The 12,418-nt window shown below is 40.7% G+C and overlaps 1 protein-coding gene across 14 annotated transcripts in view; it reads right to left on the bottom strand.

The window, feature by feature from the left end:
- Positions 1 to 349: 349 nt before the first annotated feature.
- foxp1b (forkhead box P1b) overlaps positions 350 to 12,418 on the bottom strand; it is a 158,610-nt gene continuing 146,541 nt past the window's right edge. For all 14 annotated transcript variants that reach the window (XM_046857132.1, XM_046857049.1, XM_046857309.1 and 11 more), the window contains 7 exons: positions 10,881 to 11,085; positions 10,594 to 10,670; positions 9,861 to 9,962; positions 8,363 to 8,484; positions 7,304 to 7,373; positions 6,021 to 6,187; positions 350 to 3,751 (listed from right to left, as the gene is read on the bottom strand). In XM_046857132.1, coding sequence (XP_046713088.1) covers positions 3,610 to 3,751; positions 6,021 to 6,187; positions 7,304 to 7,373; positions 8,363 to 8,484; positions 9,861 to 9,962; positions 10,594 to 10,670; positions 10,881 to 11,085 — 885 coding nt within the window. In that variant the 3' untranslated portion in view covers positions 350 to 3,609. The remainder of the gene's footprint in view (positions 3,752 to 6,020; positions 6,188 to 7,303; positions 7,374 to 8,362; positions 8,485 to 9,860; positions 9,963 to 10,593; positions 10,671 to 10,880; positions 11,086 to 12,418) is intronic.

Here is a 12,418-nt window from a genome sequence, read left to right as displayed (position 1 = left end):
GCTCCTAATCTGGACCAGACCACCGGGGAAGGCAGATGCTGGACTGGTCCACTAAACATGGACGTATCAAAAACAACTTAACCCCATAAAATGTCAAATAAAAATAAAAAATAAAAAAGGAAAAGAAATTCTTCATACAAAATAAAAACAAAATAGAAATCGTAAGTCAATACTAATAGCCATGGCCACGTCTGTTATCTATTTTACACTTTACAAAATCCGAAAAAGGGTCATTATCCCGAAACCTCATCCCAGCTCCGCTTATTATTTGTTAAAAAAAAAAAGTGGATAACTTGCAGCACTTTGATATTCCAATACATACAGCAGTGTATCATTGCTTTGTTTCCTCTTTTTTTTTTTTTTTTTTTTTAATAGTCAGTACAAAGCTGTTCGAATGGTAAAGCAAACATGGAATTACAAACATCTTTTGTTCTTTTAAAGAAAAATAAAAGAAAGAAAACAAGAAAGCATACAAGGATATAATGTGGTGTATGTACAACCTACGAGGATTAAAGCCCACACAGGTGAAGCCGTCTAAGACAGAATACCATGCCTGAAAAAAAAAAACCGTTAGAGAAAGATTTGTGACTTTTCTTTAGGAAAAAAGGCCTGAGGTTTGGATTGGTTTTTAAAACACAAAAGAACATGAGACCTTCGAGACAAGTAGGTTTTTTTGCATTTTTATATCCTTTTTTTTTTTTTTTAAACTCTCTCTTAAAATATCATTTGCTACAGTTTTAGACTAAACATGCAGGACATACAACTAAGTGCAACAGAGTGAAATGGTATCTTTTTTTTTTTCTCTCTTTGTTTAATCATTCCCTATAGGTCTGAACTGAGGTATGTGTACTAACAGTTTTTTTTCTCATGCTGCTTCACTTTAGTAATGTTGAGCTACACATGCGGAAGATGATCGTATCTACCTGCTTATCCCCTTCCCCTTCATTACCGCTAAGAGATTTGGATTAGCGCATGATGAGCGCATGTCTTTCACACTCTGACTGCTTTTAGCCCATCGACAGCTGCCCGGCTCTTGTGTATTTATTTTCTTGCGAATTGAACATTTCTGGGGTTTTTCTCTATAATAAATGCATGGCTGAGTTTCTAATGAAAAACTGAAACCCCTGCCATTAAAGTACCTTGTACCCAGCTTATTAGTCATCAGGAGTGTTTGGTTTTAATATAAAAAAAAACAAAAAAAATCAAAGTTGATATAAAAAAAAGTCGACAGAATTTAAAACACAATCATAAAGCATTTGCAATGTACAACAAAAGAAAAAAAACAACAACAACAACCTCCAACTCGATTCACATAGTAAGTGGCATACAATCTTATCGAAGGATTAAAAAAACCCCAAACAAAAAAAACAACAAACAAACAAAAAATATATAATAAGTGTGGTCCAGTATTGTGTTATTTAAATCCTTTCCCCATCCGGTATTTCAGTTACTGCCATGTACTTAGTCCAGACACCTTTCAAAGTAAAACACTCTTTTATTTTAGCCTCAGCCTGGCACAGAGAGAACAGTGCTATTATATGCTCTTATGTTTTATCCCAATCTCTGGCTGTTCTCTCCCATTTGGTCAAAAGCAAAAAACAAACAAACAAACAAACAAAAACCTTGCAGCTGCCCCTTAAACAACCCCCTTTGGCTTTTAGAACAGCTCACTCATTTATTCGCCAAAAGCTTTATTTTCACTGTTCTTTTCCCTATTTTGCACTGAATGGGGAGGATATTTGGCCTTGTTTTGCTATTGCATGGAACATAGAACATTTATTTTTTTCTAATCTTGTCCTTTATCTTTGGTAGTCACAGGTAACAGACGTCAAAAAATCTGAAAACAAAAATCAATCATAAAAACAGAAATAATAAATTAAACAAGTGGTTAATTGCAGTCATAGTTTGAGATACAAAATTTGGTTAGGTCTAATTTGCTTCTCGATGTTGTTGAATTATTATTAAATTTTTGTAAAAAAAAAAAAAAGATTTTTTTAAGAAACCGCAAGCAGTTGGAAAAGAGAGTGGCTGCTTATTGCTGTCCCGCACCCCCTTACACACAACCCTGGTGTTCCCTTACCCCCACCCCATCCCAGACACTGTACCGTGGATGTTTTCCATGTGATCCCAAAATTGACTTCATACTGGTTTCCAAGGTAATGTGGCAGGAAACATGTGGTCATAGTGGGCTGCCCCTGATGCTGTAATGCTTAGTGGTCATGGCTTCTAATGCCAACTGTGGCTTGTAATCCCTTAAACCTTTTTATCTAATGTGTAATTACTAACAACTGCTAATAAGAAAGGGAGTGGGCTGGTTATTGATGTGGGCAAACAAGACATTAAAACAACAGGGAATGCACTTTAAAGTCCTCTAGCTTTAACCCGACAGTCCATAAATTACAGAATGGGGGGAAAAAAAGCAGGGGAAAAATAAAATTATCTCTGCCACTGCTTCATTCTATTCTGACATTTAATTTTTCCCCCCATTCGCACCAGTGTTTTGATCAGTGATTCGGCTGCAGCTAATGCACTGCAACGAAAGGGGATTTCAGAAGGTATTTCATAAGGACAAGTCGTAACCTGCGTCGATTTCTCTGTCATTCATTCCCTTGTGAAAATTAAACTTCATTGATGCGTGGAGAGAGACTTCATTACGAGGAGTGCATATGCAGATGGACTCTGTGTGTGAGTGTGTGTGTGTCTGTGTGAAAGACAGCGAGCAATGTGACAGTGTGACGGTGATCTGAAATGTGGAATAAATGACAGAAAAATACTACATGGTAACTTGGACATTCTGTTTCCCATTAAATAATGGATAAGAGAAGGGAAATGAAACATCATGGAAAGAAACTATACACATTCATCAATCAAGTGCAGATTGTACAGAATCTCTACAACAATGGGCATGAGGTCTGATCAGGTACAGAATAGAAGGTAAAAAAAAAAAAATAAAGCAAATAAGAGCATCGGACAATCGAGGGGACGAAAAAATAAACAACCAAACAAAAAAAGATTGTATTATTTGCCATCAAAACTTTAGACTGAGTTTGGAGGCAACACTGAGGTTGGTGGCAACCCAAGCTGATTTGTAGGCAGTGTCATTGATCTGAAATCACGTACACCTGCGCCCACATGCTCTGCATCAGTGTCCGTTTGGGGGATAATGATTCAAGTGTGCACTCTTCTGTAGTTTGTGTGTCAGTGTTGAACTTCGAGAGCAAAGTGGCAGTCTTTCTCTGCGTGTGTTTTCTCACTCATGTCCACTCTGGTCGCAATGCCACCAGGCCAGGCAAAGTGAAGCAGTAGTCCCCCAGTACCAAATGGCTCCTTTTACTGGACGCAAGTAAAAAGTACGTGCTCGGTCTTGTCTTTAACCCAAAAAAGTAAAAACAACTGAAAAATACTCCCAAATGGAATAGTTTTTTTCTTACCTCATGTGTATCTCATGATTAATGGCACTAAGAGTAAATTGGAATTATTTATTTTTTTTAAATAGCTGTCAACAAAAGGGACTGGGAATCCAGCCGGACTTGCTAGGTTGGGAGTGGTCTCACAGATGATTTCAGTTTAAGTTTGGCCCCTTTGAAGAGGACCCGAGGGAAAGCAGCCTTACAGCATGTCCTCGTTCCCGTGGTCGTCCTCGTAATCTCTATGGTGATCAAAGTCTGGACTGTGATTGGTTGTCACTAACGAGAGCGGCCCTTCATGCTCTTCTGGGTCCAGTGGTTCTTCTTTAACGCTGATGTGATGCCTGCACACGGAGGGAACACAAACAACAACGTTTATTATTTTGAAATCAGATTTAATCACAATATTTTGGTTTCATTTTAAAATATGCATTATGTGAGGGGGGGCCAGGGACAAAGAGCGGGGAAACAAATGGCTGTCCCTTTAATTAAACACTAACAAAATTCACTGGAGCTCTTGATAACTTCAGTTCCCTTTCTGCTTTTCCACCATCGGGGAAACGTTGGCGCTTTATTTTTCCACCACTGCCAACAACAAGGGTATTCATTCAGAATTGATAAATGAGGGAGATTAACAACGCGTGACGTGGAGAGGAGAGAATGGACTCGAGCGACCGAGAGGCATCGAGAGCAACAGAGAGAGAGAGAATTGGGGAGAGAGCGTGAGGGCCGCCTGTCAGGCTCCCAGTGGCGTTAGATCGGCACGCTGTGTGTTCCTCTTCCCACTCGTTAACATGCCCAACCTGTGAGGCGGGTCCCAAGAGGACGACCTTGCACAAGGTTCCGTCATTAATCAATTTCAAGCTGGCAAAAAAAAGGCAAAAAAAAAAAAAAAAAAAACAACACCGCAAGCAGACAGCGACATGCACGCTTTAAATACGCACAAAATTAATGCGCCTCCTTACCACAGTGTCAATAAGGGAGGAAGAAAAGTGCTGGCAGGGAAGTGAGAGAGAAAAGGCGGAGGCGGTATGGGGTTGGCGAGGAGGCTCGACACAAACGCCGGGTGATAAGAAACAGGGCCCTTACGAGAATAATAACGCTGTCAGTCGTAAACAAGGAAAAACACGAACTGCACCCCCCCCTTCCCCTTCCCCTCCCCAGTCAGCCCACAGTCTGGGCAAGGGATTCTCCAAAGAGATAGGATCTGCCAAATTTTCATTGTTGAAACACTGTGGGGACAGTGAGCCAGAGCGTGAGTGCTGACTGGTGTGGGGAAGAAGAAGAGAAAAAAACGAAGAAAGGACGGGAAAAAAAGGAACATTAAGAACAGCTGTAGAAGAATCTCTGAATTAATCAGTGTTTCGAGTGCACTGTAAACTGCGTTTCTTTGGTGCGGCACGTTTGCCAAGTGTTAATTAGTGATAAACTGATATTTCTTTTCTCTCATCTTCTTCACCCGCCTGTTTGGGATAAAAAAGAATTCTCTGAAAAGATGAAAACAGTTGGAGCTTTGTGTTGCCAGGGTCTGTAAAAAAAAAGGCAACACACTGCTTTACATTACAGGTCACTGTAACTACAGCTGGATCTGAGAAAAATGATAGACTCTTTTATAATGGTCAGTTCGACCTAGTATTATAAAAAAAAAACTAAACAAACCAACAAAAAAAAAAAAAAAAAGTTTCTTGGCTTTTCAGTGCGCTACGTCTTTAAGGATATTAATACGGGACTATTTTAAAAGACAAGCAAAGCATATCTGGCTTGTACTACAACATTTATCAACATCAAAATATGCATCTTATCATATTTTACATGCTCTCATACCCATGAGTAATAATTTCTTGAGCTACTTATTTAATTTTGCATTCTAACAAAAAAAAGAAAAAAAAAAAAGCAAGAAAGAAGCTAAAAGGCAGGCAGCCTCGAGGCTAGCATACAGATCCTGTTATTTCTATCCTGCGATGGAGCCATGCCTGCAGCTATGCCCCCAATCATCAGTACAAGCACTTTTCCACCATCATATCTCCATAAGCTCATTACAGCATTGTTCATCTTTTAAGTTCTTGTCCTATTCCTGGATGTGTTAGACAAACTCCTGAAATGGAGCTGATTAGCTTTGCGAATGTTGTTTTAAACAAATTTTGAACAGGAAATCTTTTTTCTTTCCTCGGCAGTTCGGAAGACACATTGTGAGTCTCGCTTCCATGGAAAAGAGCTTTGACATCTTATCTTCATGACTATTGTAAATATTTAAAGAAAATGGAGGCAATAATTCCAGAGCAACACAGTAACCTGGCCCTTCAAACCTGGTGCTTCAAACAACAGAGAGAGAGAGAGAGAGAGAGAGAGAGAGAGAGAGAGAGAGAGAGAGAGAGAGAGAGAGAGAGAGAAAGTGTGTTTCCTTTATAATCTATTCCAGACTGAGAACTTTCCAAAAGGTGGAGTTTCCCTTCACATATCAGATCTAACAAGAATAAAACATATCACAATTTGGACTGTCCCTATGCAATACATTTTTTGACATAATTCTATTAACCGTGTATTAAAACCTGTGCTTTTGGGAAATACATAACCACATACTGTACATTCTCTCACACATGGTAAGACACTCACATAGCTAAAAGAGGGGAGCGTCCTGGACTGCTGTCACTACCGTTGCTGTTGCCGTGGTCCATGGCCCCATTCATCTCCTCTCGGATAGCGTTGGCAAGCGAGTTAAGAGTGGGGCTTCCGATGGAAGCGGTAGTGTATAGAGGTAAGCTGTTTTCTGCCAGTGAAGCCTTAAAAAGTATGTGCACAAGGTAAGAATGAAGAAAAGCAACTACAGAGTACACACAGACATTGAGCAGAAGAGTGCAGTTATATTGATGCTAAAAGCAATTGAATTAAAAAAGACAATACATCTACATACACACACACACACACACACCCTCACATTTCAGCAACCATTTTATTACATGTTTTCAAGAGACAATACTATAGAAAATGAAACGTGAATATATTTTTGAGTAGTCAAAATGCAGCTTGTATAGATAAATATATAAAATATACAAGAAAATACAACCATTACTGTCCAAATAACTGTCAACAAAGTGAGGACACCCTAAGTGATGACGGCTGTACGCCGCTTAACCATGCAAAGCAACATGTCCTATTTGTCATGTTCATGTTTTTGTCTACTTCACCGTAACATACAAATTTGTGTAGCTTGTAAGGATCTGAGGATTTAAATTGTCCATCTTAAAAAGATGGCCGAGATCGGGAACACTCTGAAACTGAGTTACACTACAGTGGCCAGGGTCGTACAGAGATTTTCCAAGACGGGTTTCACTCGGAACAGGCCAGCATTGCTTTAAAGTTTGCAGAAGTTGAAGGTCCACTTGTCAGTGCTCAGACCAAGATTTCCAAAATTATAAGGTGAAGGTGATGGAGTGGCCAAGTCTGTCTCCAGACCTGAACCCTATTCAGCAACTGTGGGGCATCGTCAAGCGGAAGGTGGAGAAGCGCCATGTGTCCATGAGTGGAAGAGGATCCCAGCAACATCCTGTGGAGCTCTGGTGAATTCCATGCCAAGGAGGATTAAGGCAGTGCTAGATAAAAGTGGTGCGCACACAGAATACTGACACTTTGGACACCGTTTTGCCATGTTCGCTTAGGTTGTACTCACTTTTGTTGCTGGTTATTTAGACATTAATGGCTGTATATTGAGCTATTTTTAGCTAATTTTTATTTCTAAAGAGAACATATAATCAAATGGTTGCTGAAATGTAATGTGGTGTACTTACTTTTGTTAAATACTGTATATGTTTTTTAAACTTTTATAATACACACAATATCTCAGAAAAAAAGTATATAAAAAAATATTGTGAAAATTCTCATCCCTACTGGTGATTTACCTGGAAGCTAGCTGGGAGAACAGGACCGTATCCCAGACTGGTCTGAATGTTTTTCACTAGTGCAGGACTCCTGTGGAAATGATCATACACAAACAGCACAAGTTTCAGTTTTCACTTCATAAGAGATCAACTCTTAAAAATCACCTACAAATGAGTGTTAACAATGCGAGTAAATGCAGGTATTGATAATTCACTTAACGCAAAGATTTTGAATGACTGACTCTCGGTAGTACTTGAACTGTGTGTGCAGATTGATGACTACTCAAGACTCACATTGAGACAGCAATGCCCAATAAAAAGAACACAAAATCAATACCCGCAAATGTATTGCCGCACTATCTATGTGACTCGGAGAGACGACTCTCGCAAAAGATTTATGCATCGCAGATTACACACATTAAGCCTTATATATCATTTCAGAGAAGTAAGACATTGTACAAAAAAAACAAAAAACAGAGAGATGAATGAAAAACTACACATAGAATGAGCATGTGGCACATCGAAGCAAAGCATGCAGGGATATTGTTGGAAGGAGAAGAGAAAGGGTGGGTGGGGTCTGGCAGTCCTTACTGTACAAGTAGCTCGTCGTAGTTGTCGACGGCGTGCTTCCGAGGGCGACCTCGCTGAATGTGGCGGCCCCTTTTAAACTCTTCGTTGTCTACGGTCCAAAAGGACCCAAAGTCGTCCTCGACTCTTACAAAGCACTTGTGTAGGGACAGGTTAGTGCGCACTGCACCCTGGAAGAGGGAGGAGGCACCGGGGGAGGAAGGGAAGGAGAGGAGCAGCCAGGGTGGATGCAATGACCAGACAGACAGATGGACAGACAGACAGACAGAAAATGGTCAAGTGAAAAGTTTAGGGAATGCATGACCAAACACAAGTCACTGAGGGTCCCAGCAAGCAGCTGTAGGAGGGGGTACAGAGATGCACAGTGAAGCTAGCAGTAAGTCAGCTCAGCAGCACAGCACATAAAATGATGATGAGATGGAATCGCTTTCCATCAATCAACACCATGAGACAGTACAATTGGCCGTGCAGTGGAGAGGGGGGTGGACCTACCCGCTGATCTTTTGTGGCCTTCTCTTTTGGAACTCTAGCTCGTCAACAGTCCATACCGCCCCTTTAACGTTTTCTACTCGCACAAAACACTTGTGAAGACTAAGGTTATGCCGGACTGCGTTCTGCAGTTGGTGTGAAAGAAAAAAAAAAAGAGGTCTATCAGTACAAAGAGAAATAAGCCAGTGGAGAGACATACAACTGCAATGCTTTCAAAACATACTACATAGGCCTAACATTGCAAAATTGAGCTTTTATTTGACCATGCTTTTTTTGGAGGTTCTCATCTGTCATGGTTAGAAATATGGCTTCCAATCATTAAAAATACAAAGGAACCAGTGATCAGGGTGCCAACTTTAATGGACCTCCTTGGAAGGCAAACAGAATTCCAGTGTGCAAAAACATTTAATCAAATAAACACAACTTTCTGGCCCGTCACGTTAAGCAGTACTTCCAGCCATCTCGCTGAACAATGACGGGAAACCACGCTGTTATAACATGCTTTACTGTGTTCATAATTTAGCTTTTCATCAGGCCCATTTGTACAGTACATGGCCAATATTTACTAAATAAAGAGCTCAGTGACAAATGGCTTTGCATGGCAGGGTTGTCAGCACGGTGCTTTATCATTCGCTTGTGGTAAAAGTAGGAGATAGTTGATCGTTTCCTGTCTTGATGCAAAGTGGAAACTCAAATGCTTGAGCGCACACACACACACACACACACACACACACACACACACGCATACACGTACACAAAACAAAAAAACAGAAACTGGCCAGGGTTCCATCGGCGCTAGTGGGGGGGGGGTGTCCAGACCAATGCGAAAATATGCTTAAACAGGACCCCTCTGCCGGCACCTTCCGTGGATCATTAAGCTAAATCATATTTGCGTTTGCACATTTTTCCCCGAAGGAATAAAAAGCCAAATGGAAACCGCAAGAAAAAAATATGTCTGAGCTCATTGTTTTTGTAACACGACTGAAACACAATGAGAGGTTTCAGATGATTTAATAGTTAGAGCCTATTAGCCTTTAAATATCTTATTTATCTAGTGATCTTCCCTCTGTGTTTGTGTCTGTTTCAGTGTGGGAACTGAACAACAATGTGCCCCCATGGCAGAGCTGTCAATGACTGCTGAAGCACAGATTTAGGGAGCTGAGGGCTACAGTCACAGCCAGTCACGCGGCCTTTCTTACGTGCTTAAACGTTATTCCCTTTCATTTTTTTTTTCACCGTTTCTTTACCTCCGGATGGTTTTGCTCTGCCCATTTCTGTGGGATTGTACATACACACTGCTTTATCCACAATCTGAGCTTTTAAACATTTTTAAGCACGAAATGGTATTTTCTTTCATTCTTTTCATTCGTTCCATACCTGCGCTCAATAGACTCAACTGCTTAGACTCGACTTATAATATTTATATTTTGGACATAATAAATATTTAATATTTTAACGTTTTATCTGACAAGGAAGCCAAAAGGCGGGAATGAGAGATTACCTTCCAGGTGGCTGCATTCCGCCTGAAATATGCAAACATTCGCGTGAACCAGTTGTATATCTCGTTTAGTGTTAGCTGTTTTTCTGGTGACTCAAGTATCGCCTGAAAAAAAGAAACACACACACGCACAAAAAGGATGATAAGCACAATTTGTTTTCCATTTCCTTTACAGACTTGAGCTCGAACAAAGGGAGATGCGTGTTCGAGCTACCTTTCCTTTAATGGAGCATGTAAAACAGGGGCCTCTGCTGATCCGCTCTCTGCTACTTTGTTTACCCGAATGCTTTTGGTGCGACCTCATTCAAATGCATCCATTTGAATACGCCCTTTTGCGCCAAGCAACTAGAACAAGTGAAAACTGTTTTGTCGGTGACAGATTACAGGGCGCCAATTATCGCCCTGCCCAGATTAATGCTTGTGCAATGGCAGATTAGCGGCTGGCTCTGATAATTGACTGGGCATCTTAAAAGATGTTTCATCCCTGCTGTTGTGGGAAATGAATTTCCTAATAATCACATCGGCTGTAAAGCCTCATGAAAAGCAATTGTTATACAGTATAGGAGCTTCTTCTTCTTTTTTTTCCTCCGCACTCCCTGCTCTCAGACACCTTCATGCTTAATGCGGGTGGTTGATATTCTGTTGCGTGAAATTTTAACAGCGATAGTCGCAAGGGAAAAAAAGGAAACAAAGATTTTGCCGTTTGCATACATGCTGTAAAATATAGTGGTCTTACCTGACGTATTAATGATGCGTATGTGAAAGGAGGGCGCACGTCTGTGTTCATGTAGAACTCCTTGTTTTGGACAATATCTGGTATTGAGGAGCAAATAGATATACAGTACATATCAATAATTTCTAATAAAAAAAAAAATAATAATATATATATATATATATATATATATATATATATATATATATATATATATATATACACATACATACACACAAAATGTGACTGAAAAATATTAAAAACTGATCAATGACTTATGCAGCACATACTGTAATTAGTCATTGAACTACCTGGTGATATGGGCATGCTGTATTTGTCTGAGTAACGTCGGCGAATGTGTCCGACGCTGTGCAGGCTGGTGGGTGTGATGACCGAGTGGGTCTGAGAGAGCGGTGTGAGCGGGGTGGTGGGTGTGGTCGGGGTTTGAGGCAGGCTGAGGGGAGGCGATGCTCCGGGGGCCGTCTTGGACAGTGTGGCGTTGGAAACCAGGTTGAGCTGAAAGGCACAAAGCAAAAAATAGTGAGGATTGGACCGATGCGTTTATCACTGGCTGTGCATGCTGCTGCTAATTGCGAACACACCCTTGATTCAACCTCGGGAGCACTGAGGTGTGTGGGTGGCACACTGGTTTACAAATGTTAGCAAAGACAAAGAGCTCGGTTTCACCTCTGCCGTCTTCCATCTTTCCAGCGGTAATTCAGATACATCCTTGCTGTTTTATTTCAACAATTTTTTTTCCTCTTAATTTGAGTTGTCATTCTGAATCTTGCCAGCTGAGAGCATTTATTTTTCCACCTCTGAGAGTCCTCTAATAAGCTAGAAATGAAAAGGCCAAACTGAACTAATTACAGGCTGTAACTGTATTAGATGGATCCTAATTAGCGGCTACTCATGGAGGGGAAACCATGATTAAATTGCATATTCGAGTGACCCTCGGCATGAACGGACTGGCTAAAAGACCTAGGTCTAGAGCATTCCAAAGCACGGGGGTCGCTCCATTTTTATGAAGTGGAAACAAAAGATTTTAAAAGAGGTATTAAGTAATAATGACTATAATAAACTAATTAAGCCGGGAGCTCTAAGTGGTACAGTGGATCTCCAGGCAGCTGTGCTCCTCTTTCACTAGAGTGGAAAATGCAAGCCTGACCTGCTGCTCTTGTTATTAATCTGTGTGTGTCTGTGTGCATAATGTAGCTGACGACACAAATACATATTTCCCACACCAAACTGTTTTAATTGCTAATTTGCCGAAGGAGGCCATGGTTTCAAATTAAACATGATTACTGTGCAATGTGTGATGAGGGAAGGGGGGAAAAAGGCAGAGAGGAAGAAAAAAAAAAAAGATTTTCAGTTGCCGGGGTCATAAAGGGTTGCCTTTGTGCTAACAAATTAATGAAATGTCAACCCTGTCAATTGGTTTGACGGTATCAGATGTCTACATTTTTACATGGCGATGCTGTCATTGTAAATGGGGGGCAAGGCGGGTTAAAGCCGCAGACAGTGCTCAATACAAACCCCAGCCACCCCACCCCCTGCCCTGTCTCCACCCCCCTACCATCAGTACACGCATCGAGCACAATTACCACACAGCCTATTAACACTCATTATCATCCTGATGCCCCACTTGATGGACATGTATATAATAAAGAAATTCAGAAGGCTGTCGCTGACAAAGGCGCAGCGTTGTCCTCATGCATTGCTTTTATAATTTTGAAAGGAGTTTCGAATGGGCTGAACAGCTTCCCCTACGGCTGCTTCTAAACTTGTTCTAATGTACAGTGCAGTAAGATGCATAATGTTATTTACTGTGTAAATTATAGGGCACAGT

The sequence above is a fragment of the Silurus meridionalis genome, chromosome 1 (assembly GCF_014805685.1).
Source record: "Silurus meridionalis isolate SWU-2019-XX chromosome 1, ASM1480568v1, whole genome shotgun sequence".
In the NCBI taxonomy this organism is placed as follows: domain Eukaryota; kingdom Metazoa; phylum Chordata; class Actinopteri; order Siluriformes; family Siluridae; genus Silurus; species Silurus meridionalis.
The sequence above is the reverse complement of the archived record's forward strand: the minus strand, read 5'-3'. Positions and strand labels throughout refer to the sequence as shown.